Source organism: Oncorhynchus kisutch, linkage group LG8 (genome assembly GCF_002021735.2).
Source record: "Oncorhynchus kisutch isolate 150728-3 linkage group LG8, Okis_V2, whole genome shotgun sequence".
Lineage (NCBI taxonomy): Eukaryota > Metazoa > Chordata > Actinopteri > Salmoniformes > Salmonidae > Oncorhynchus > Oncorhynchus kisutch.
This window is the reverse complement of record NC_034181.2, coordinates 28,468,430-28,493,688: the sequence shown is the minus strand read 5'-3', so window position 1 is coordinate 28,493,688 and position 25,259 is coordinate 28,468,430. Positions and strand designations below refer to the sequence as shown.

The window sequence follows — 25,259 nt, the reverse complement described above, 5'->3', positions numbered from 1 at the left end:
TTACAGTCACCAATGCTCAATATAACATGAAAACAGCCTAACCAGCTATACTAGGGCAGGTAAATTGGTCGGAGTGAGGTGTTCTCTAATGTGTGTCTGGTAGTAGTTAGCTTGGGTGCTTGATTGTGATGGTGAGGACGGAACGCTCGGATCAACCATACTTCTCTGCCAGAGTGCCCAGTGTGAGCTTGGAACACTCCGAATTTACGAACGGACAATCTGACACTGCTCTGAATTTACGAACGCACAGAGCGCACTCTGGCACTCCAGTGTGAATTTAGGAACGCACACCTAATAGACAATATTTGGTTACAAGTGAGAACCCGGATGACCAATCACTGATTGCGCACGCCTACTAAAGATAGTTGGAAATGAAAAAGATGGCTATTTGAATCAGCTTCCTCTTGGTTTGAGAACGACTTCCATTCCACCAACTCAATCTGGGGAGTGCAAATAAATATACAAAGAAGACCATATCAGTTCACTATTATTTTATAATAACCTTTTATTATTTGAATTGAATGATTCAAATGAACTTTATCAGATTGAGTTCAAGTATGCGCCTGTAACTACACAGGAAGTAAGTAGAGTTGTGTTTCTCTCGTTATGGTCTTTGTTTTAAACCGCCAAATTCTGAACCCGCATAGCAGGGTGGTGTTGTGCTCAGTTTACCAGTAAACCGTTGTCAGGGTACCTGTAACCGGTGAGTTTGTTACCTCGATATAGTCCAAATTATTTTATAACATGTCTATCTATACCTGTATGTAGTACATTTTGTATATACATATGTTTTACCTAGCTAATGTTTAACTACGGTACTCCGTAGTTAACTGACATGACAGCAAAGAGTGGTGACAGCTCTGCAGTACTAGCATACCACGTAAATAGGTATATGCTAAGTATATGCTAAGTAAGTAACTAACTATCTATCTAGCTTCCTAGTTATAACTGACCTGTTAGTGTCCCGTTTTTTAAAATCTAGGTAGGTGGACGGAAAAAACAATGTGGAACGACGTTGAACTTCTAATCAATGAGGATACCAACACAGGTCGCCTTTGCAATGTTCGAGAGGAGAATAGTGGTCTGTACCAAGTGGATACTTTGGTCAAAATTGCCTCAACTGAAAAGGTAAGACCAAAAGTAGTCGATTAAACTCAACTCCGCGATTTACGTTGGAGCTCAGACGTCACATAGAAACTACGGTGCGCGATATTTTGTAGGGTGCTGAAATCAATCGTTTTTTGATTAAAAACGTAGTTTTACATGTTGTCAGAGGTCCAGTCCACCTCCACCCACAGTAGTCGTCGCTCAACTCCATCGTATGTAGGGAGTTGAGTTTAATTGTCTAGACGAAAAGTTAACGACTCTAACCACATGATTGATTACCTATACAGTTATGAATCACCTTCTACGTGAACACAGTATACAGTGCCGGTGTTGTGCCGAAAATCCCCCCCCCCCTTCCAATGTCCTTAATTTTGGGGCTAGAGTCAAATACTTTCTGTGGCGCACACTAAACATTTCAGAACAACTATGGGAGATTTTCGCCATAACACAGGTATTAATTAAATTCATGATCGGCTCTTGACTCTTCAGTGCAAGTTGTTCACATTATTGTTTTCCTGCAGGTGTTGTCAGATCCTCAGCTTTACTCTTCCAGCAGTTCAAACTGCAGCATTGTTGTTGCTGATTCAACTGTTATCCTGTTCGACCTCAGCTATCAGACTATGTTGCTGCATCTTGACTTTGGTTAGTATCTCTTTTGTGTTCTGTGTGTAGATGTCTAATCAAATGATGTTTCATTATGGTGAATGATGATAATTAAAAGCATGTTTATTTCAGACTCTGATGTGGATACTGTGGATGATTGTCTGGACGGACATTTTCTGGTGGTTTGCGAGAGAAACGGAAACCTCCATCTTATCTATGTGCCTCAAAAGAGCACTCTTCTCACCATAGTAAGAGATGGGGCTGATCTCATATGCCCCATGATATTTCAGCGATTAAATGTGTCCGTGTCATACGTGTGCCAAAAGTGCTTGCATGCTGAGTGCAATATCTTTTTTTATTACATTTTTTTTTTTTTTACTCTTCTAGGCTTTGCTGAAGAATGTCCCCTCTGGAAAAGAGAAAACATATCGACATCTTATCCTACAGGAGGATAAGACATCTTTCGGTGAGTTGTTCATAGTTTGCCATTTCTTTGGAATAAAATGATACAGTATCATGTATCAGTGTGTTGAGGTGAAAGGTTAAACCTTATCTTTGTTGCCAGGGATGTACCACCTGTTCCTTCTTACTCAAGATGGATTTTTTCACATCACAAACCTTGCCCTGGAGAAGATTCAAATAGGTATTTCATTTTAATTAGGTTTTCAGGTTACCCGAGACCTGTTATATTTAACTTTCAATTATTTTAAACCATATTCTCTCATCTCTGTAGCTATTGAGAAAATGGACATTGGGGCTTTGAAAGAGGTATTTGGCTTTAACTATGTTGGAGATGGTAAAATAAAGATTTAAAACCATATGAAGTCAGAATAATCAAATAATTAACCCCTAACCATCACATCACATTGTTTCTCTCCAGCTCCAGTCTCGATTTAAGACAGACTTCTGTTCCACCAAGGAGATCCATGGAGGGGGATGTAACACAGCAGTGATGTGCAACCTTGGCAATGAAATCCACCTAATGATTGGGGTATGGTTGTGCGCAAGTAACTGCACTGCTTTGTTACAAAAGATTTGTATGTAAAATGCAAAGATAAATCCTTAAAAACATAATGCCGATAATAGGAAGTTACACTTTTATTCATCAAGTAGGCTATTCATACAGTATTTATTCAATTGTAACATTTTACTTTATAGCTTCTCGCATAACTGATGTGGTTATGCGTTCTTTTTGTGTAGGCGGACGGGGAAGCTGTTCTAACCCACTGGAGATTGGATCATAGTCAGGGCACGATGTCTCTCTGTCAGTCCCTGGACTCCAGCCTAATACCAGGTAGTTTTAATAACATTGAACTGTCTGGCTTTGGTTAAAGCTACACTACTTTTCTCCCTGAATTGCTTATGTATGTTATCAATAGTTAGGCAATAGCATTTTTTTGAATTGTTGTGTATTAATGTTTCAGTCAAATTTGGCCCTTATCTGTATTGTAGGGGTGAGAAAGATTCTCGTGGTGGACAATCTCATGTATGTTCTTAGCACAGAGGTGAGTCCAGCTGTATGAATCTCCAGCAATCAGTTTATAATTAAATTCTTTAGCTGTTTTGGTCATTAGAACATTTTAAAGTTGGACATTAATCTTTCTCTACCTTTCAATTGGTCTTAGAACATTCTGAGTCTTTGGGACCTGCATTTCCTGGTGATGGTGTGCTGCTGGCCTGACCTCTCCATCCATGACTTCCTACTCATCACAGAGTGTGACTCTGCTTCAATAGCCACGTATGTGTTCACTTCAATGCTATACTATTGTTAGACCTAGACTATTTCTATTAACATGATGTAATGTTTAATTTTTAAATGCTTGTGCTGTAATGATTTTGAAAACAAAACCTCTCCTCTTCATAGGCAAGAAAGTGCCAGCACAAAAATCATTACATTGACCATGCAAGACAAAAGCCAGGTAACTCCAGTCTGTCTCTATGGTTTCTAGACAGCTACTTGTTAGTAATAGTCCCATCATGTACATACATTTATGCTCCTCTGGTATAAATAGTTGTAAGAATCATCTGAGGTCCTCTCTGACTGTGTTTGTTGATGGCAACGCCCTGTTTTGTTATCCTTAGATGAGGAGCCTGCAGGTGCGTTCTCTTCCCTCCATGACTGTCCTCTATTCTCTGGAGGTCTCCTCTACAGCCTGCCTGGTACAGACAAGAATAAGCACGGTAAACCATAAATAATTATAATCCACACTGATTGCATCAGATATCAGGTTCAGAAAGTACACCAAATTCAAAATGTGCCTGATTGTAATGCATTGGAATGGAATTTCAGTGTACTTCCTGAATTTAAATGGAATTGACTTTCCCAGCCCTGTTATATCACACCATATTACAATACCCACGTAGCGAAGGATAATGGAACAATAAGTCATTGTTATTTTACTTTAGATTATGAAAGTCTGTCAGAGCTTCAGCATCCTACCCAACCTCAGTACATTGTTTTTATCCTTCTGAATTTCAGGACACTATATATTTGCTAGAGGGGATTTATGAGAATTCACAAAAGTAAGTGTTTCTTTGGTTGTTTAAGGACACTAGAGTTTCCCTGAGTAAATACTCAGGTGGTGGAGTTTCACAAATAACTTTGAATAACAGTGAATTGATGTGTAAATGCAATTCTTTTTTTTCCTGACAACTAGCTCTGAGGAGCATATATCCTCTGTCGTCATGAGATGCTTCACAGAGGCTTTGCCTGAGAACCGGTATAGTAGTGTCATCACGCACACTGCGTATTTCCATATCCTTGCACTAGTTGCATACAAGATGTCAGTATCAGTAAACACACTTTTTTGTCCCCAGACTCAGCAGACTTCTCTACAAGCACAAATTTGAGGAGGCAGAAAAGTTTGCCATAGCATTTGAGCTTGATGTTGAGGTTTGTAATTTTTCTGGGGTTGAAAATTTATTCTAACTAAAATGAATAATAAATGTACTTGACTGACCTGCCTCCTTGACCACCCAGCTTGTCTATAAGGTGAAGCTGGATTTTGTGCTGGAGCAGCTGGCGTCAGCCTCTGTAGGTGGCAATGGGCAGGACGTATGGTCTGACCTGGTGGAGGAGGCAAAGACCAACCTGATGAAGATCATGGTGAGTTTTATCGGGGGGGGGGGGGGGTGTATATAACAAAGCAAGATCAGTCAGCCAGCTAACTTTCCTTAATATTCTGGAATATAAACATTGAATCTATAAACAAATAGACTTGAAAATGGGGATGGTATAGTTCTCAAACTTTGACTGGTGTCAGAGAAGGGTATACGTTTGAATCACAAGCTGGCAAACCTACAGTAGATAGGGCCACAGTGTAATGATGTGCTATTTAACAGTGTGCAGGCCTTGTTCCATACCAGTGTTCTTAAACAAGCCATCTACATTTTCAAATGTAAAAATTCCTTGAAAGGTTGAGATCAAATAAGTACACTGTGCTCATTGACGAGTGTGTTTGTGTGTCAGGATGAGCAGTATGTGGTGGAGTATTGCCTCAAGGCTCCGTGGCCGACCTTTGACACTGCAGAGAAGATGCTGAACCATGCCGCTTCCCGCTGCCCCTCCTCACAGATCCAGGAGGCTCTGGCTAGACTCGCCACCTTCTGCTGTCTCCACAGCCTGGACAAGTTCAAGTATGTTCAATTTGACTGTAATTCTATGCCTGGCTTGCTAAAGGGTATTGAGTATATGTATTGTAACTGTGTAAATTAGTGCCATGCCTGTACTTGCATTTGGAAAGTATTCAGACACCTTGACTTTTTCCACATTTTGTTACATTACAGCCTTATTCTAAAATGGATTAAATAAAAACAATTCCTCATCAATCTACACACAATCGGGGCAGCAGGGTAGCCTAGTGGTTAGAGCGTTGGACTAGTAACCGGAAGGTTGCAAGTTCAAAACCCCCGAGCTGACAAGGTACAAATCTGTCGTTCTGCCCCTGAACAGGCAGTTAACGCACTGTTCCTAGGTCGTCATTGAAAATAAGAATTTGTTCTTAACTGACTTGCCTGGTTAAATAAAGGTAAAAATAAATAAATACCCCATAATGACAAAGCGAAAACAGGTTTTTAGAAATTGTACCAAATGTATAAAAAAAACAACATACCTTATTTACTTAAGTATTAAGACCCTTTGCTATTGTAACAGTTTAGCTTCCGCCCCTCTCCTCGCCTCTACCTGGGCTCGAACCAGGAACCTTCTTTACACATCAACAACTGCCTCCCACGAAGCATCGTTGCCCATCGCCTCAAAAAACTTGCCTCTTGCAGAGCAAGGTGAACAACTTCAAGGTCTCAGAGCGAAAAAAACAATTTAACCAAATCTACACACAATACCCCACAATGACAAAGCGAAAACTAGTTTTTATACGTTTTGCAAATGTGTTAAAAATAAACTGATACCTTATTTACATAAGTATTCAGAACCTTTGCTATGATACTTGAAATTGAGCTCTGATGCATCCTGTTTCCATTGATTGACCTTGAGATGTTTCTACAACTTGATTGGAGTCCACCTGTGGTAAATTCAATTGATTGGACATGATTTGGAAAAGCACACACCTGTCTAAATAAGGTCCCACAGTTGACAGTGGTTGTCAGATCAGGTTGAAGGAATTGTCTTTAGAGCTCTGAGACAGGATTATGTCGAGCCACAGATCTGGGGAAGGGTACCAAAATATTTCTGCAGCAAGAACATAGTGTCCTCCATCATTCTTAAATGGAAGAGGTTTGGAACCAACAAGACTCTTCCTTGAGCTGGTCGCCCGGCCAAACTGCACAATCGGTTGAGAAGGGACTTGGTCAGGGAGGTGACTAAGAACCCAATGGTCACTCTGACAGAGCTCCAGAGTTCCTCTGTGGAGATGGTTGTCCTTCTGGAAGGTTCTCCCATCTTTACAGCAGTCCACCAATCAGGCCTTTATGGTAGAGTGGCTCGATGGAATCTGCTCCTCAGTAAAAGGCACATGACAGCCTGCTTGGAGTTTGCCTAAAGGACTCAGACCATGAGAAACAAGGTTCTCTGGTCTGATGAAGAGGAGTCTAGTCAGGATTGAGGGAAAGATGAACGGAGCAAAGTACAGAGAGATCCTTGATGAAAACCTGTTCCAGAGTGCTCAGGACCTCCGACTGGGGCAAAGGTTAATGTTTCAGCAGGAATGTCCTCGAGTGGCCCAGCCAGAGCCCGGACTTGAACCCGATCTAACATCTCTGGAGAGACCTGAAAATATCTGTGCAGCGACGTTCCCCATGCAACCTAACCGCTTGAGAGGCTCTACAGAGAAGAATGGGAGAAACTCCCCAAATTCAGATGTGCCAAACATGTAGCGTCATACCCAAGAAGACTCGAGGCTGTAATCGCGGCCAAAGGTGCATCAACAAATTACTGAGTAAAGGGTCTGAGTACTTAGTTATGCTAATGTGATATTGCAGTTTATTTTGAATACGTTTTGCAAAATTTCCTGAACTTGTTTTTGCTTTGTTATTATGGTGTATTGTGTGTAGATTAAGTAATAAAAAAAAGCAATTTATTCCATTTTAGAATAAGGCTGTAACGAAAAAAAATAGGAAAAGTTGAGGGGTCTGATTACTTTCCTAATACACTGTTTAATTTCCTCCTGGTTGTTTCCCTCCAGTGGAATCTCCTGGATTGAGTTTCTGAACATCACAGACTACGTTGGGGACATGCTGTCCCACTTGAGAGAGGGAGACCTGAAGGGGGCCCAGCACCTTTGGCTTAGACACGAGGTAACACAAATTCACACAATCAACTGTTGCACCATAAGACATCTAATGGAGTTTCATATTTTTCTCTTGTAATATGTGGATTTTACTGAAAGATAATTGATATTTGTATGCTGTTTCTGTGGTTGTCCTGTAGGGAGAGATTGCAGTGCAGTTTGATGAGCGAGGTCTTGATGCTCTGCTCAGCTCCTTTCCAGAAGACCTTCCATCCCAGGACCTTTGTCTCTGGCTTAGGAGTGTCATTGTGCCCTTTGTTAGGAGAGTGGTACCTAGAGGACAGGTACAGTGGGCACTCACCATATTCTGTCAGGGCAGAAAACAGATCATGATGACATGTTTTGATCAGTTTTGTATTTCCAGTATTTTGTTGACAAGGCTTTTGAATGATGTGTTCGTAGAAAATTGTTGCGAGGTGGTTGGAGCAGAGGGCCAGGATTCTGGAGTTAACAGAAAAGGTAAAGCCAACACCTTTTCATTGCTAGATTTGAGGAATAATTCTGAGTGCTCTAGTCAATAACTTGACTGATGTAGGTGATCACACACTTAAACATTTCCACATTTCTTCTGCCCCTTCACACTATTCTGTTCCTATAGGGAGACTGGCCCCAGAATGGACTGAACTTGGCGGAACTTGGGTTGCCGTCGTTATGGATGTGGATACCTTCTGTAAGCTGCATTTTATCACATCTTTCCTTTGGTTACTTTCACTGTCATCCCCCTCACTTCCTATTCCCCTATGCGCTCTCAATTCATGCTCACTTTAAAACACTGGATGTCAAAATGTTATATGCTTAGTCATTGATTAGCAGGAAGTAACCTATCCTGTAATTGTGATTGGTGGTCTCAGGAGGATGACTATGGTTCAGAGGAAGTGGAGCACCTCAAGTCCCTGGTCTCTAACCTCCGCCAGCTGCTGGACCTCTACAACAAGTACAACTGCAGGCTCTCCCTGTCAGTCTTTGAGAAGGTCTGTGTGTGACAGCCATCTGGGGATTGTCTGATTTGGATTCTTATCTTGTCGTTTTAAATCTTGTTGAAATTCTGTATGTTATTGTACATGGTATCTCTCTTTATCTGCACTGTGGGTATGTTTAGGCAAGTATCCGCAGCGTAGCATTCCTCATGCTGGATAAGGTGCCTGCCCCAGAGCTGATCCCTGCCACGGTGGAGGGCAGTGTCAGGCCCTACAGCCTGGAGCACCAGCTGCCCCTGGATGAGCTGCTGCTTCAGTACATCAAGGTGTCTACCTATCTACCAGGAGACACACTTTACTATGCTTTCTACTTGGCTGCAAATTAACTTAGCTGCTCCTATTGTAAATGGTTGTCACTCTGGATTGTTGATTGTCAGACATAATCTGGTTTGAGTCATTGCGTGTCATTTTTTGTCTTATTTTTCTCTCTATCCCACTAGGATCTGCTGGAGCGCTGCAGCTCACAGACCACTACGTTGTTCACAGAGTGGGAAGCCAAAGCTGTGGCTGTGCTTGGCTGCATCACGGACACTGACGTGAGTTTATACACTAATTAACCACTTCCTGCCCTTCAAGGCTTAGCCACCAAATGGGATTGTAGATTTATGTACACGCCTTGATTGACATAGTATTCAACTGTGCTGTACCGTGTACAGCTGGTGGTAGACGCTGTGCTGGAGATCATGCAGAAGGCCGTTGTGCCCTGGACTGAGGTAGTGGAGAGGCTGGTCCAACAGCACTTGGAGATGGTGGGACCCAAGTAAGACTTACTGATCTGATCCTCCTCTGGTAACAGAGAGCCCTAACTCTCACTTGTTGCAGGCTTGTGGACTGCTTGGGTTCTAATCTTCCATAACCCATCCCACAGGCAGGAGCTTCTGAAGGAAAGCTACCGTCTGATGGAGATGAGGAAGCTGCTCAGAGGCTACGGGATCCGCAACTTCAACCTCTCCAACAACACTCAAATCATGGTAGGACTTTCAGGGTGTGTACAGTATGTAGATGTGTATATTTATGTAATTTCTGATCCATGTTGATTCTCCCTTTGTAGACATTGGTGAGGTACATCCTCAAGCAGGACCTCCCCACCTCCCTGGAGGACTCTCTGAAGCTGGCTGGGGCCTACAAACTCCCCACCTCCCAGATACACATCTTATACCTCATCCAGCTGATTAGCCAGAGCAAGGTACAGTATGTGAGCCCAGCCTATAGCTCTTCCCATGGTGGCTGTTGATTTGATGGGGAATCTCTTTTGTTCTGTGTGTTTCATGTGTGTAATGTCTGTGTGTTGCATCGAAATTGTAGAGCGAGCCATGTGTGACACTCCTGAAAAAGCTCGCCCCTGAGGAGGCGGAGTGTGTGATCGAGAGGCTGGCTAACTGGGCACGACTGGAGCTGCAGGACAAAGACCATGTGTCTGAGGAGGTGAGCCTCTTTCAGGAGCAGTAGGGGTGTATTTGCATTCAGCAGATTTAAGACTATTCCAGGTCTATCATATGTTTATATTTGCATTGACATCTTCTTTTAATAGGTTTGAGATAATTTAGAAATGTGTTTAGTAGTGAGGTTCTGTACATGCCATTTCTCAATAGGAGTATACTCTTCATGTAGAGTCACTTGGGTTCTTATTGTGGCCAATTTCTAACAGCACAAGAAGCACCAGATGGTCGTAGCACAAGTGATGGTGGAGGCACTGACGTTCTTACAGCGGATCCAGAAAGGTTGTGGCAGCTTTTAAACTCTATCAATGTAATACTTGAAAAGACTGATTGCTAAACCTCCCAATATTGACATCATCTCTCGAAGAATTGAACATTCAGTGTCTGAGGTCTTGATAAACTGTGAGTGTACCAGAGTTTGTTGTGGATGTGCTAAGAAACTTTTACGCGTTAATGTTAATTCTCTCCTGTTTAGGGGATGCCTTTAAAAGTGTGGATTGCGAGAACAATCTGATGATGTTTAAGGCGATTGCTCACCTACAGGTAAGGTTCAATCATGGAATGATTTTGCAGAATGTGAGATGAAGGCCTCACCTGACTCACTGTTTCTGGTCTTTGACCTCTTGTGCTGAAAGGATCCTAATCTACTACATTTACAGGAGGACTTTGACATCTTCCTCACCCCTAACAACTATGAGGACCCCAAGGTGCGAAAGCAGTTCCAGGAGTATCACATCACAGCCTATGAGAACACCCGTGCTCGAGGTCCCTCCAAGAGCAAGGTCACAGCCACCCCCATGGTGGCCAACGACCCTGACGGCAAGACCAAGAACATCTCCACTGAGGCTGGCCTCCGCCGCTTGGCACGGCAGCTCCAGCGCACGGAGCAGGAGCTGTGGGCTGACTTGGCCCTGCGTGCCCTGGGGGTCGGCAAGGTCGACAAGGCCCTCAAGATCCTCAGGTCAGGGGGAAGGGGAACCAAGTTTAGGGGGGTAGTAAAGGAAAGCAATGCCTATGTTCCTCACTTTTACATTTGTTTTTAATGAAGGCTTGTCATAATCTGAATATCTCATCCACAACATTGAAGTGTTTGATGGTAGTGTGGGCCTTTGCACTAAATTAACTCTGGGTACCTCCCTAACTGTCTCTCACTCCTTTCAAACCCATGACCCTGTCCCCATAGTGAGCTGTATAAGCACCATGGTACCACCAGCACAGGGAAGGTGCTTTTCAGTGCTGCCCAGAAGCTGTGCCAGATGCTGGAGGCAGATGTGCCCATGATTCTCCCTGAAGGCATGGACCTCCCAGCAGTCATCCACAAGCTGGCCTGCCAGGCCGTCACTGTCTGCCACTCAGGTACTGTACAGCACTAACACCCTGAGCCTGGAGGTTAACCCAAGTCTTTATGGGAACTCACACATTTCATTTTAGAAGGCGCTTATCCTCCAATGGTTTAAGTGTAAGTAGTTCACATAAAGTGACACTGTATGACTTTAGCACCCTAGTAAGTGATACCTCTGACTTGAGTATGTGCTCCCTATTCTTTCTTGTTTCTCTCAGACCTGCTCCTGGACTGTGTGGAGCTGTGTAAGAGCACACGGGCTGCCATGGATGTCTACCACCAGTGTCAGCTGTCAGACAACTATGGCTTCATAGCAAAGGTGAGTGCCAGTACGACACTTCACTTTTCCCCATCGGGCTTCCAGATTCCTACCAGAGTCTTCAATGACAACCCTAATCAATAGATTATAATATTAGACATTCACTTAGTCTTTGTTCATGTTAGGTCATCAGGCTTTAATGTCACTGCCATGTGTTCAGGATTTGTCCCTGGCAGCTGAAAGGGACCCGTACTCTCAGTGGAGCTTCCAGGATGTCTTTAAAGAGGACTGCATCATCCTGGACCCCGTGTCTGTCCTGCCAGTCCAGTATGAGATCACCAACTGTCTGCTGCCCTTCTCCTCAGGTACCTAAAATCCTGTAGACTAAGTGTCTCGTATCTGGCATCTTTTTAACATTGTATCACGTGTGATGTTATACTACTTTATAATGCCCAAGCATTGTTATTGATTTGAATTGCATTTAACTCATGTTAATTCATGTTGCAGATAGAAAGCTTTACCCACTGGACTGCTCCTGTCTTTCTCACTGCTCTTTCCAACAAGGTAGCTACTGCAGTTTCCTCCAATTAATAGATGGATATAAATGCAGTTTTTATGCACCCTTAGCCTCATGTGTCCTTGTCCACGTGCAGATGCCAACTTCCTGAACCCGCTACTGGTGCCCCTGGCCTCCATGCATCAGATGCTGCAGGAGTGTAGTCAATTGGAGCTGGCCCTCAGACTGCTGGTCAACTCCTTTGGCAGCTGTCTGCAGCACGTCACCTCCAACATCATGAACATCAAGCTCGGCATTCAGGTATGATGTCTACAGTATAGTATCAATGTCAAGATTATGTTTTTCAGGTGTTTTTAAGTGTTTTCTATAGCAGAGGTATACTAATGTACATTTGTTGAGTGAGCAATTTTTTGTAGCGTAAATGACGAACATACAAAAGATTACACCTGAAGTATAACAGTAGGATATCGGTGCAAGAGTTTTACCACATTTGAACAAAATGGAAAACAAACAATATAAAAAATGAAAGAGAAAAACTAGACTCAAACAGGAAAAAACCCAGTGTGGTTCATGTACCCCTGTATGCCTCCCCACCTGGTGTTTTCCAGGTGTTTTGTATAGATAGTTTCATGTGTTAGTGAAGTAGACTAAGGAAATTGACATCAGTCAGGGGTGTACTGTAGTGTCTCACCTGGAACCATGAGCAAGCAGTCCCTTGATCAGTCTTTGCATTTCTGTTGATGGAAGTATTTACATTTTACGTGTTCCCTTTTCAGCTCTATGGCCCGCAGGCCCTGCAAAAATATAGGGCGTGCTTGAGTGATTTGAGAACAACTACTCTGTCCTCTATCAATGCTGTTGCAGTTGCCCTCCTGCACAAGGTGATGTGAGACTATTTTCCTGGATTTCAGGGGAGGATGTCTGACATTCTTCTCTTGAATAAAATGACATTGTATTCCAGCCATGCTGTATGTGTAATTTACAATAGACCTAACATGATTACTATAACAACTGGTGTTTTTACTCTGTGCAAAAGGTGTTTAACTGGAGAGTGGTGGATTGTGACCTGGCTATTGGACTCTGCACTCTCCTGTCCAAAACCGAGGTGTTTAAGATACTGTGGAAGGTGATCGACAACACTTGGCAAAACTATGATAAGATCTTGGTAAGATCATTATACTTATATACTGTCATTATCTGTTCCATCTTGAATTGTTTGTCATTGTTTTGATTCGTGTTGTATGTGACAGTCGATATGTCCATGATTTTCAGGCTGTGGCTATGGTGGGGGCCCATCTCTGTAACTTGTACAGCGAGCAGGAGGAGCGGAAGAAGTTTCTCTCGGTCATCACCGACGCAGAGTGGGGGATCGAGCTGGGCAAATTAGGGGTGTGTTGATCTTCAATGTTTTTTTCCCCCTATCTATTTAACATTTGCAGTCTTTCAGACATGGCTGTTTTTTTGAAGAAATCACGATGTTAAACTTTGTGTTAATACCTGCTAATTAGGTGCATTCTTAACGTAATCTACCCTCCCTGCCTTGCGAAAGGACTCGGTTTAAAAGCCTTGTCTCTCTCTCCCCAGATATCCATCCAGTCTGTGTTTCGTCAGTGTCCGGAGATGAAGAGTAACCTCATTCCTACCCTGGTGAAGAACAAGAACACCACCCCTGAGATTATCCTCCAGTACTGCAGGTGAGCTGTTATAGGAAGTCAACATGCTACTTCAGTCTTTAGTTTTTGGGTCTGATACTACTGCATGCTTTGTAGTTGCCTATTGCTGTCTTGTAACGTTACGCTGTAATTAATGAGTGTATGCATGTCCTGTGTGTTCCTCCTACCTGCAGCACCTTTGATCTGAACAGAGACGAAGTGATAAACCAGTACATCACCACCCTGCTGCAGGAGGAGGAGGAGGGGGGAGGGGCAGCAGATCCTGGGGCGGGCCAGGGGGAGCAGCCGCTAGGGCATGCAGACGCCCTGGAGAGAGCTCTGCAGATCATCCCTATGCTGCACAGCACCAGAAACCTCACCATCAGCCTCAGTGCTGCCATACTCAAGGTCTGAGCATACACAACTCTCAGCCTAGGTTTAGGGGTTGATGGTCGGACGTAATGATGTGTAGAGGAAATGGAGTGTTTAACTAGCTCTTGTGTTCCCTTTCCTCCTCAGCTAAGTCCATATAACTATGAGAGGATTGAGGGGGTGCTCAGGATCATACAGACAGCTGATGAGCAGATCACCAGCATCTCAATCAGTCAGGTGTGGCATCTTGATTTCTACTATGTCTTTGTGCTACATACCTCTGCTAAATAAGTGTAATCCTCAATGTCATATTTTCTTTGGCATTACGATCAAGTCTCATCCACACGCAATACATTTCCCTCATCTCCAGGCAATAGGTCTGCTCCAGCACCTGAAGTCCTACAAGCGTATCTCTCCCCCTACAGACCTGGAGAGCAGCCACCTTCTGGAGAATGGCCTGGAACCCTCGGCCCTGGCCAACATCAGACTGCCCTTCCACCTGCTCATGCAGACCACCAGCTACTGGAAGATCCTCTGTGAGTACGATACTCAGTTTAAGCTTACAATGTTCATGTGGTCAATAAGAGTTCATAAATAAATGATTGAGTGGACCTTTTGCATACTCTAGCTCGTATAAGGATTTGACGGATTCTCTTTCTGTGTTTAGCTCCAGAGCTCAGTGAGGAGACCTTTCCTACTCTGCTTCTGATAAGCAAGCTGATGAAGGTACAGTACTCTGCTCCACTGGTGGCTGTGGTTTATACTGTACATTACTGTTATGTTTGTTTTTAGATATGAGTGGTAAGCCTACCAGAATTTGAACTAATATTGGCGATGTATTATTAGTTGTTTCTATTGACTTTAATTTGGTCACCTGTGAATTTGATCCTACTTCTTCCTGCCTTCTGTCAGGTGAACGTTGACAAGCTGTACATGTCAGCAGTGAACCATGTGTTTGAGAAGAGTATGAAGCCCTTACTCCTCGAGCAACATAAGAGGAGACAAAAACACACCTCCAGCAAGGAGACCTTCAAGGTGGCTAAAACCATCATGGGGTACATTCACTGCATCCAGAACCCAGAGTGGGCCGCTGCCACAGCCCATAAAATCGCTCAGGAGCTTCCGCCAGGTCAGACCGTTAGCCAGTCAAAGTGCCATGCCGCTGTTCATGGAGGAGCCGGCCTCTGCATCAATGTTCATCCTATTCACTTTTGTCTCTGCTGTAGGCACTGAGAAGACCCAGTCATTAAAGTTCTGCCTAGCTCTTGGTGACGCATGGCTGAAGGACCCAAAACTTGAGGTTAGACCACATATTTTGTGTTTAGATGGTGTTGATGCTCTGCGGTCCTCAATGTTGAACTATTATAGATGTAGTTATATCTGTTATGTCTGCGTCAGCTGCTTGAATTCAGGATACCCAGTCTTGTCTTCGCTTTCATGCTTTTTTTCTTTGTATATCTAGTCCATTCTTGTAGAATAAAAATTCTCTCCCCTCCGTCTTGTCCCCTGAACAGGAGGCAGCGCGGACCAGGGTGGAGACCTTCCTGTCCAAGCTGAAGCTGCAGTTCCAGCGCTCGGCCACAGAGAACGTCCTGATGTCCAGCCAGCTGAACAGCCCAGAGCACCTAAAGCTGACAGGGCAGCCCGCCCGCCTCATCGTCATCCTTTACGAACACAGCAGTGTAGAGCAACGCTTCAGGGGCTCTGCTGGCCAAACCCACCCTGGTGAGCCCTCCACCATAACCAGACCAACCACATGCAGGCCCACTCTTATTGCCATATGGCTCCATGTACCTGTCTGGAGGGCTAAGTGGAGCCAGAATCACTGTATTGATGATATGTACTATAGTCCTTTTAGAGCAAAATGGAACCAGACTATTTTCAGAAAAAAAAACATTTTATAAAGTAGATTTTTTTTGTGTGACTAGACATTCACGCTGTATGCAAAGAAATAGCAGCCATCAATAGTGTGGATTTTCTGAAGATCCGAAGCATTCTGCTGGAGAAATGGATCTGCAAAACCGGCCCAGCTGTAGCCAAGGTAAGTCCAACCTTACACTGTCTCTGCTCTGCCACAGGTAGACTGGATGAGCTCATCACTAGGGGGGAAAATAGTCATTTTGCACGACATTTTGGAGTATGTGATACATCCACTTTAACTATGCCACTTTGTTTACATACTCATCTCATATGTATATACTGCACTCAATACCATCTACTGTATCTTGCCTATGCTGCTCTGTACCATCACTCATTCATATATCTTTATGTACATATTCTTTATCCCCTTACACTTGAGCTTCTCCTTCACGTCTCTATGGATTAAAATGACAATTTTAATTGTAGTAGTTTTGGAATTGTTAGATTACTTGTTGGTTATTACTGCATTGTCAGAACTAGAAGCACAAGCATTTCGCTACACTCGCATTAACTTCTGCTAACCATGTGTATGTGACAAATAAAATTTGATTTGATTTATCCTAACCGAAGGCTCTTTATTTTGAAGGACATCAACAACCAGGATTGTGTCAATGACATTCAGGATGATTCAGATCTTATGAGGTAGCTCCCTGCATTCATCACTTTACTATCATAGCCTTACAGTTCACTATAGACCATTAACAAGGGATGTCTCCCATGTCCCCCTCTCTCAGGGTGGTGTACCTACTGCAGATCTATTCCATGGATGTGGGAGTCTGTCTGTTGAGCCCTATCCTCTCAGCAGAAACATGGGTGAGTTGGTAGATGGGATAGGTCAGGATTGATCTAGAAGTTCCTATATTAATCATTACATGTTCCACATTTAGTTTGGAATTGGTGGGCTGGTGGGAAACCGAAGGGGGCTTTACTGAATTGGCTAACACTAAACGCCATGTCATAACAGCGGACATAACTTGTCATGACCAATATTTTTACACCTGTTGTGACATATGTTGCGTTATTTTATGGCTGGTTATGACACTTACATAAGTGTCAACCCACATTTATTCAAATAAGTGTTGTTTTTTTCCCTGCCAAGACCAAGAATTTTCCTTTCATGGAAAGTTTGTTTCTTAAATCCTTTTGTTGTAATGAATTCTTTAGTCATGTTTTATTCATCATGTTTTAAATCATTTGTAGAAAATACACTATGACAGTGTCACGAAGCATTATGACCATCGTAATCATATAAGCCAGATAGGCCTATCACGTACATGACCTTATATCAGTCATCAGTCAAAAAGAGGGTGTCTTGTCCTGCACCTGCATTCATCTCAGTCATCAGCAACAGAGCATTGGGGTAGATGCATGTCTGACATCAATGTGTGTGCAATTACAATGACAATTTAACATGGTACATAAAAATAAAGGGAACACTAAAATAACACATCCTAGATCTGAATGAATGAAATATTCTTATTAAATACTTTTTTCTTTACATAGTTGAATGTGCTGAAAACAAAATTAAACAAAAATTATCAATGGAAATCAAATTTATCAACCCATGGAGGTCTGGATTTGGAGTCACACTCAAAATTAAAGTGGAAAACCACACTACAGGCTGATCCAACTTTGATGTAATGTCCTTAAAACAAGTCAAAATGAGGCTCAGTAGTGTGTGTGGCCCCACGTGCCTGTATGACCTCCCTACAACGCCTGGGCATGCTCCTGATGAGGTGGCGGATGGTCTCCTGACCTGGACCTGGACTAAAGCATCCGCCAACTCCTGGACAGTCTGTGGTGCAACGTGGCGTTGGTGGATGGAGCGAGACATGATGTCCAAGATGTGCTCAATTGGATTCAGGTCTGGGGAACGGGCGGGCCAGTCCATAGCATCAATGCCTTCCTCTTGCAGGAACTGCTGACACACTCTAGCCACATGAGGTCTAGCATTGTCTTGCATTAGGAGGAACCCAGGGCCAACCGCACCAGGATATGGTCTCACAAGCGGTCTGAGGTTCTCATCTCGGTACCTAATGGCAGACAGGCTACCTCTGGCGAGCACATGGAGGGCTATGCGGCCCCCCAAAGAAATGCCACCCCACACCAATACTGACCCACCGCCAAACCGGTCATGCTGGAGGATGTTAGAGGCAGCAGAACGTTCTCCACGGCGTCTCCAGACTCTGTCACGTCTGTCACATGTGCTCAGTGTGAACCTGCTTTCATCTGTGAAGAGCACAGGGCGCCAGTGGCGAATTTGCCAATCTCTGTGTTCTCTGGCAAATGCCAAACGTCCTGCACGGTGTTGGGCTGTAAGCACAACCCCCACCTGTGGATGTCGGGCCCTCATTACCACCCTCATGGAGTCTGTTTCTGACCGTTTGAGCAGACACATGCACATTTGTGGCCTGCTGGAGGTCATTTTGAAGGGCTCTGGCAGTGCTCCTCCTGCTCCTCCTTGCACAAAGGCTGAGGTAGCGGTCCTGCTGCTGGGTTGTTGCCCTCCTACGGCCTCCTCCACGTCTCCTGATGTATTGGCCTGTCTCCTGGTAGCGCCTCCATGCTCTGGACACTACGCTGACAGACACAGCAAACCTTCTTGCCACAGCTCGCATTGATGTGCCATCCTGGATGAGCTGCACTACCTGAGCCACTTGTGTGGGTTGTAGACTCCGTCTCATGCTACCACTACTGAAAGCACCGCCAGCATTCAAAAGTGACCAAAACATCAGCCAGGAAGCATGGGAACTGAGAAGTGGTCTGTGGTCACCACCTGCAGAACCACTCCTTTATTGGGGGTGTCTTGCTAATTGCCTATAATTTCCACCTGTTGTCTATTCCATTTGCACAACAGCATGTAAAATGTATTGTTAATCAGTGTTGCTTCCTAAGTGGACAGTTTGATTTCACAGAAGTGTGATTGACTTGGAGTTACATTGTGTTGTTTAAGTGTTCCCTTTATTTTTTTGAGCAGTGTGTGTGTGTGTGTGTGTGTGTGTGTGTGTGTATATATGTGTGGATGGATGGATGGATGTATATGCTCTATAGATATATCTTATAAATTATAAATACACTGACACATAGGCTATGATGTAATGGAATGTTTTGCCTTTTGTGGGTTTTGACACTTGTAGGTGTCACAACAGCAATAAATTAACTCAATATGTTACAACAGTGTTATGACCATATAACAGGTTATGACTGTTTATAATGCTCGGTGTCACGTAAAGTGTTACCCAGAAGTGTGTATGTCAAAGTGTTGAATTCCCATTGTTGATATCTTCCTAGCCCCTCAGCAGTTCTGGGCCACGTCTTACTTTCTGCCACCGGAGTCGGGCCCTGCTTTGTCTCATCCACATCGCTGACCCCACCACCCTGGAAACAAAGCTACACATCCCCAAGACACAAGTCCAGTAAGCGATCCTCGCTCTGATAAAGGCCAGTAGCCATGACTGATTGTCTGTACCTGACTGCTGCTGTTCTGTTGCTGTTTTTCCTTCTGCAGGTATTACCTGAAGTGCTACATCTATCTGTCTCAGCTGGAGGACCTAAACATCCCTTACACAGTGGAGTCGTTCCTCAACAGTCCCAAAGAGGGCATGGTCAAGGGACTGTGGAAGAATCACAGTCATGAGCCACAGGTAGGCTGACTTGATCAATGTACTGGATGCTTTAGATGATGTCAGTCGGTTTCTAGTCGGCAACCAAGACGAGGTAGTCAGGTTTGTATTGAGCTGAAGTTGCCTCCTGTCTCTGCAGGCTGTGCGTCTGGTGGCAGACCTTAGCCTGGAGTACCAGGTGTTTGACCCTCAGCTGTGGAATGGGTTACTGCAGAAACTACTGGGCTTCAACATGGTGAGAAGAGGCAGTCCACACAGTTTCAAGAACAATACTACTGCTAGAAATATTAGATTCTGCAGTCTGTCATGTCAATGAAGCTATATGGCATTAAGACAGGATATGTTGTGGTGGCACCAAATTTGGTATTCCCATCTGCTCTTCAGATAAGCGACTTGCAAAAGGTATTGGTGGCACTGGGAGCTGTCCCCTCTCTCTGGCAGGTAATTACCACCAGGTTCAACGTGTCTCAAGGAGCCCATTGTGTACATTTTAGGGGGAGAAAATTCACAGCCACCACCTACTCTTTTGGCTTGGACAGTTCATGTTAAAGCTGTATTTTTTTTCTTCATCCAGGTCTCCAGTTTTTCCAGGACCTGGAGAAGTATGATCCTGGCCCCATTCGTATCAGGTAAATTAATCTATTAGACCACAACTCAAAAACATGAGGGTGAGGTGGAGAAAGTCAGCAAAATCACTGGTTATGTTCTCTGTCACACAGCGTCTCTTCCTCTGAGCCCCCAACAGCAGGCAACCCTCTACAGGACCTTTGTTCTCCTCCTTAAGTACGTTCTGTTGCTTTATAGAATAGGTTGATAACCATTTATAGAACTGTCGCATAGGGATCAAGAATGGTGTCATGGCATTACCATGGTAACATTACTACACAATTCCTCAAATCTTTGACAAAGTGCTGATTCATCCTTTATTCTCCATGTCCCACTCATCCCAGCATCTTCCCTGGTCTCTGGCAGGTGCCCTTTCCTGTTGAATCTGGACCTGATCGGCATCGCCAATCGCTTTGCCCAGTTCAGTCTGCCAGGCTTTGCCCTAGGTGCCCTCCTGCTCATCCCCTGTGCCAAGAGGAAGGGACAGCAGATTCAGGTGATGCAGCTGGGTCTGGGGGTTCCATAAGGATAGTGGTGGTAGTGGCACACCACCAGCCCCCTAACATATCTGCCCTTTACCAAATTGTTCTCTGCATCTTTAGATGGAATTACATTCAATTGTTTTGGTTTAACATTAGCCACAAACTGTCCTAGACTCTGAATAAAACAATTAAAGGTATTGGGAGTGTCTATGCATGAGTCTCTTCCCCTTGTTTGATGTGCTTACTGTGTAGTGTATATGATTGCTCCCTCCCAGGGCCTCCTGTCAGCATGTAACCCCATCACCATCCTGGAGCAATTGGATGAGCATATGAACACTGGGGAGTTGGCAGGGGTTCCCTCACTGGTGAGCTGCAATCATGTTCTCTTATTGCCTTCATTAGTTAACCACTCTTGGCTCTACTGTATTTGTGATTCCATCTGTTCTCCATAATCTTTTACACATTGGATTATTTTGTTTAGTTGTTGAGAAATGTTGTATGGAATTCAGAATGTGTCATTAACTAATTTCTTCTCCGCCCCAGATAAGGGACACAGTCTTGATGTTCATTTGCCAAAACAGGCAGTACCAGAAGCTGTGGAAGACAAAGCACTTTAATCTTCTCAAGCAACACATTGTGTCAAGTGGTGACTCCAACCAGGTGAAGAACCTGGTAGAATATTTGATCTCCCACAGCTGGTAAGTCCTCAAAGCATTAATTTTACAATCATCATTTTATGTATAATTGAATGAAAATGTTAACATCACACTCCAGGCAGGTATGAGCAGAGAAATGTTTGTTTCTAATATACGTAATTACTTTAATCCTTACCCTTTGACCTCTGGTGTTCAGTGAGGAGGATGCCAACTCCCTGGCCCATGAGTATCTGAAACACAGGGAGCGTAAAGGGAAACTAATACCAGACATGTCCCCTGCATCCAGTGCCCTGAAGGTAACTATAGTCGGCAATCCTATATAACATAAATTGTTACTAATGTGAAATTAAATAAATATATGCCATTTAGCAGACACTTTTATGCAAAGCAACTTAGTCATGTGCGCATACATTTTTTTTGTATGGGAGGCCCCAGTGGGAACCAAACCTAAGATCCTGGCATTGTAAGTGCCGTGCTCTACCAACTGAGCCACACAGGACCACTAATATGTAATTTCACTTTTAATTTTTATTTTTTGGGCTTGTTTTGCAGAGGTTTCTCAGCATCGATATAGATAAGTAAATGGTGTGGATATGAACAGGATGAAGAACACATATGGGACATAAAATATATTCACAGTATGTTTATTCAAATGTGTGTCTCTTTGGGCTAGAAATGCAATGTTTGCACTTACTGTCTCCTTACTCACTCTATTCACATGTAATATTCACTATCTATTTTATAAAGAACTACACACTAAACATTGTTTCTGGTGGGAAATGTTATAGTGGAATGACTAATGACATTTTTATTACAACATACAGTTATCAAGCAATATAAAAAGTTGTCTACAGTTATTTTAGTTAAAGCAGCAATTAACATTTACATTTTAGTCATTTAGCAGACGCTCATATCCAGAGAGACTTGCTTTTTACCTTCAATTTCCTGTCCTACACCATACCAGTCTCTGTCTTGCCTACATGTGTGAAAACATTAATTTTCTTCATTCTGTAGTAAAAAATATAGGAAGTGAAGGCCCAGTGCAGTCAAAATGAGTTTCTCCTGTGTTTTGTATCACATTATTCAACACTTAATGAAACTAACTCGGTGTGAAACAATTTGGTCAGCCATTACCAGGCTGTAAATTAGTTATTAGATCAATAAGAAAAGTTCAAAACCTCTGCCAATGACTGCTAGTTATTAGTTTCTCTCCCCACTCATGCCACTCATAGAGAGTCCTAGCAAAATTCTTGCTTGAGATATTGCTTTCTTGCTAAGAAGCTATTTTTGTTACTTGACATGTCTATATTTGAACATTACAAACCATCTACTTGGTACTATCCAAATAAAGTGTTACTGAAATAATATTTTCAGGCTCTGATTTATATGTTATGATGTTCCTGTCAAATAGGAATTATACAGCATTGCGCTGTGAACCACAGTATGAAATGTATTTTACCATCTCAAATGGAAAACAAATACCAATGGCATGTTCAGAAGTAAATGGTCCACTGGTATGATCATCATTTAAAGGAAATTCTATTACATTTACATAAATAATTTAGCAGTCACTATCTGATATACAGTTTGAAGTCTAAGTTTACATACACTATGTATGTATTTGGTAGCATTGCCTTTAAATTGTTTAACTTGGGTCAAACGTTTCGGGTAGCCTTCCACAAGCTTCCCACAATAAGTTGATTGAGATTTGGCCCATTCCTCCTGACAGTGTTGGTGTATACTGAGTCAGGTTTGTAGGCCTCCTTGCTCGCACACGCTTTTTCAGTTCTGCCCACACATTTTCTATGGGCTAGAGGTCAGTGTTTTGTGATGGCCACTCCAATACCTGGACTTTTTTGTCCTTAAGCCAGTTTGCCACAACTTTGGAAGTATGCTTGGGATCATTGTCCATTTGGAAGACTCATTTGCGACTCAGCTTTATCTTCCTGACTGATGTCTTGAGATGTTTCTTTAATATATCCACATAATTCTCCTTCCTCATGGTGCTATCTATTTTGTGAAGTGCACCAGTCCCTCCTGCAGCAAAGCACCTCCACCACATGATGCTGCCACCCCCGTGTGTCACGGTTGGGATGGTGTTCTTCGGCTTGCAAGCCTCCCCCTTTTTCCTCCAAACATAACGATGGTCATTATGGCTAAACAGTTCTATTTTTGTTTCATCAGACCAGAGGACATTTCTCCAAAAAGTATGATCTTTTGTCCCAATGTGCAGTTGCAAACCGTAGTCTGGCTTTTTTATGGTGGTTTTGGAGCAGTGGCTTCTTCCTTGCTGAGCGGCTTTTCAGGTTATGTCGATATAGGACTCGTTTTACTGTGGAGAAAGTTACTTTTGTACCAGACTTGTGGACGGCTACAAAAAAAAAATCTGAGGTCTTGGCTAATTTCTTTTGATGTTCCCATGATGTCAAGCAAAGAGGCACTGAGTTTGAAGGTAGGCCTTGAAATACATCCCCAGGTACACCTCCAATTGACTCAAATGATGTAAATTAGCCAGAAGCCCAGAAGCTTCTGAAGCTATAGCATCATTATCTGCAATTTTCCAAGCTGTTTAAAGGGACAGTCAACTTAGTTTGTGTAAACTTCTGACCCACTGGAATTGTGATACAGTGAAATAGTCTGTAAACAATTGTTGAAAAAATTACTTGTGTCATGCACAAAGTAGATGTCCTAACAGACTTGCCAAAACTATAGTTTGTTAACAAGAAATTTGTGGAGTGGTTGAAAAACGAGTTTTAATGACTCCAAGCTAAGTGCATGTAAACTTCCGACTTCAACTGTACATTTTTTTGGGGGGGCTTTTTTAAAATGTCTGTTTGGTCATGGCAGGAGCTTTGTTCCTCTGGCAGTTATTTCCTTTGGCTTGTGAAGTGTCTCTGTGAATAGATGTCTGATCACCAAACACTTTCGCACCTCACTGAGGCATTGAGAGCCTTGAGATTTATTGACCACTGCGTTGATCATTCCTACTCTGTTCTGTCTCAGACTGAACATTAAGACTTTTTTTCATAGATCCTCTTGAAACATGGTCTTAAGAAGTAGTAGACTACAGGATCCAGCATGCTATTGAAGTAGGTCAGACTGATGGTGATATAGAATGCAGTTTCAAGTCCTTTTTGCTATCGGTGGAAGCAGTTCCTGTGTTCTTCATCCAGATCAGTAGCCGTGTGATGTTGCTTGGGAGGACGCAGAATTTACTGATTCCTAGGCACAGATGCACTTGGTGCATCCTAGCCGCCTTGTCCAGACGTCTCGCCCGCAGCTGGACTAAGATCCGCTTGATGCAGAAGACCATGATCCCAAGAGATACCAGGAACCCCAGAAAGAACACAGCATTGTGCAGTTTGTTCTTGTTGGTGAAACTTTCACACTTTTTGTGGTTTCCAGCTTTGAACTGGTGAGAGTTGATCAGGAAGTGTGAGCTCAGGTAGATCCTGAGGACCCACAGGCTAACTGCACCACTCACTGCCTTAGAGGCTCATGGAGTTGAATGGGTGGTGGGGATGGTCCACACACATGTACCTGTCCAGTGGTACAGCCATCAGGAAGAAAACAACACTTTCTCCACGATTCATAGCCAACATGAAGAGGGACATACGACAGGGTTTCCAGTCCATCCCTGAGATTTAGTAGCTGGAAGGGCAGGGCTATGTTCAGCAGGAAGACAGTGATGCTCTTCCAGGGCTTCAGGTGGAAGCAGAATATCCAGAGAGCCAGACCGTTACCAAGGACACCCAGAACAAATTCCAGCAACAGCAGTGGGTCAGCACCCTGGTGAGGTCGCCCTCAACTACACAGCCTCCCATTATTGATAGTTAGTCCTCTGCTTCTGTCGCACTATTAGATTACACAGACAAATTATATTTTACACTTTGTCTATGTGGTCATTGTAATGCAAAAAACAATCATCCTTTTTGTAGCATCTGAAGAGAAGGTCAAGAC

General features: G+C 43.3%; 1 protein-coding gene across 2 annotated transcripts; it reads left to right on the top strand.

Moving 5' to 3' along the window:
- The first annotated feature begins 78 nt into the window (after positions 1–78).
- kntc1 (kinetochore associated 1) lies at positions 79–22,666 on the top strand. Of its 2 annotated transcripts, none has more exons than XM_020490033.2 (62): positions 79–580; positions 983–1,128; positions 1,629–1,749; positions 1,843–1,958; positions 2,098–2,176; positions 2,276–2,353; positions 2,444–2,478; positions 2,591–2,701; positions 2,911–3,004; positions 3,163–3,215; positions 3,336–3,448; positions 3,575–3,629; positions 3,793–3,891; positions 4,190–4,233; positions 4,368–4,430; positions 4,528–4,603; positions 4,691–4,816; positions 5,180–5,346; positions 7,350–7,461; positions 7,595–7,738; positions 7,857–7,913; positions 8,053–8,124; positions 8,306–8,425; positions 8,554–8,697; positions 8,872–8,967; positions 9,088–9,191; positions 9,300–9,402; positions 9,483–9,617; positions 9,737–9,856; positions 10,080–10,152; positions 10,346–10,413; positions 10,530–10,831; positions 11,054–11,226; positions 11,431–11,531; positions 11,692–11,836; positions 11,979–12,035; positions 12,125–12,288; positions 12,765–12,869; positions 13,025–13,153; positions 13,261–13,377; positions 13,573–13,682; positions 13,835–14,048; positions 14,160–14,249; positions 14,383–14,548; positions 14,680–14,738; positions 14,925–15,141; positions 15,239–15,312; positions 15,527–15,737; positions 15,941–16,053; positions 16,519–16,574; positions 16,667–16,745; positions 19,224–19,348; positions 19,441–19,576; positions 19,695–19,790; positions 19,940–19,996; positions 20,130–20,184; positions 20,275–20,338; positions 20,528–20,657; positions 20,919–21,008; positions 21,187–21,341; positions 21,496–21,595; positions 21,852–22,666. In XM_020490033.2, the coding sequence occupies exons 2-62, from the start codon at positions 1,003–1,005 to the stop codon at positions 21,879–21,881; spliced, it is 6,624 nt and encodes a 2,207-aa protein (XP_020345622.1). In that variant the 5' UTR covers positions 79–580; positions 983–1,002; the 3' UTR covers positions 21,882–22,666. The 2 variants fall into 2 exon arrangements, with proteins under 2 accessions (XP_020345622.1, XP_020345621.1); XM_020490032.2 differs by lacking the exon at positions 79–580 and adding an exon at positions 591–703.
- The last annotated feature ends 2,593 nt before the right edge of the window (positions 22,667–25,259 follow it).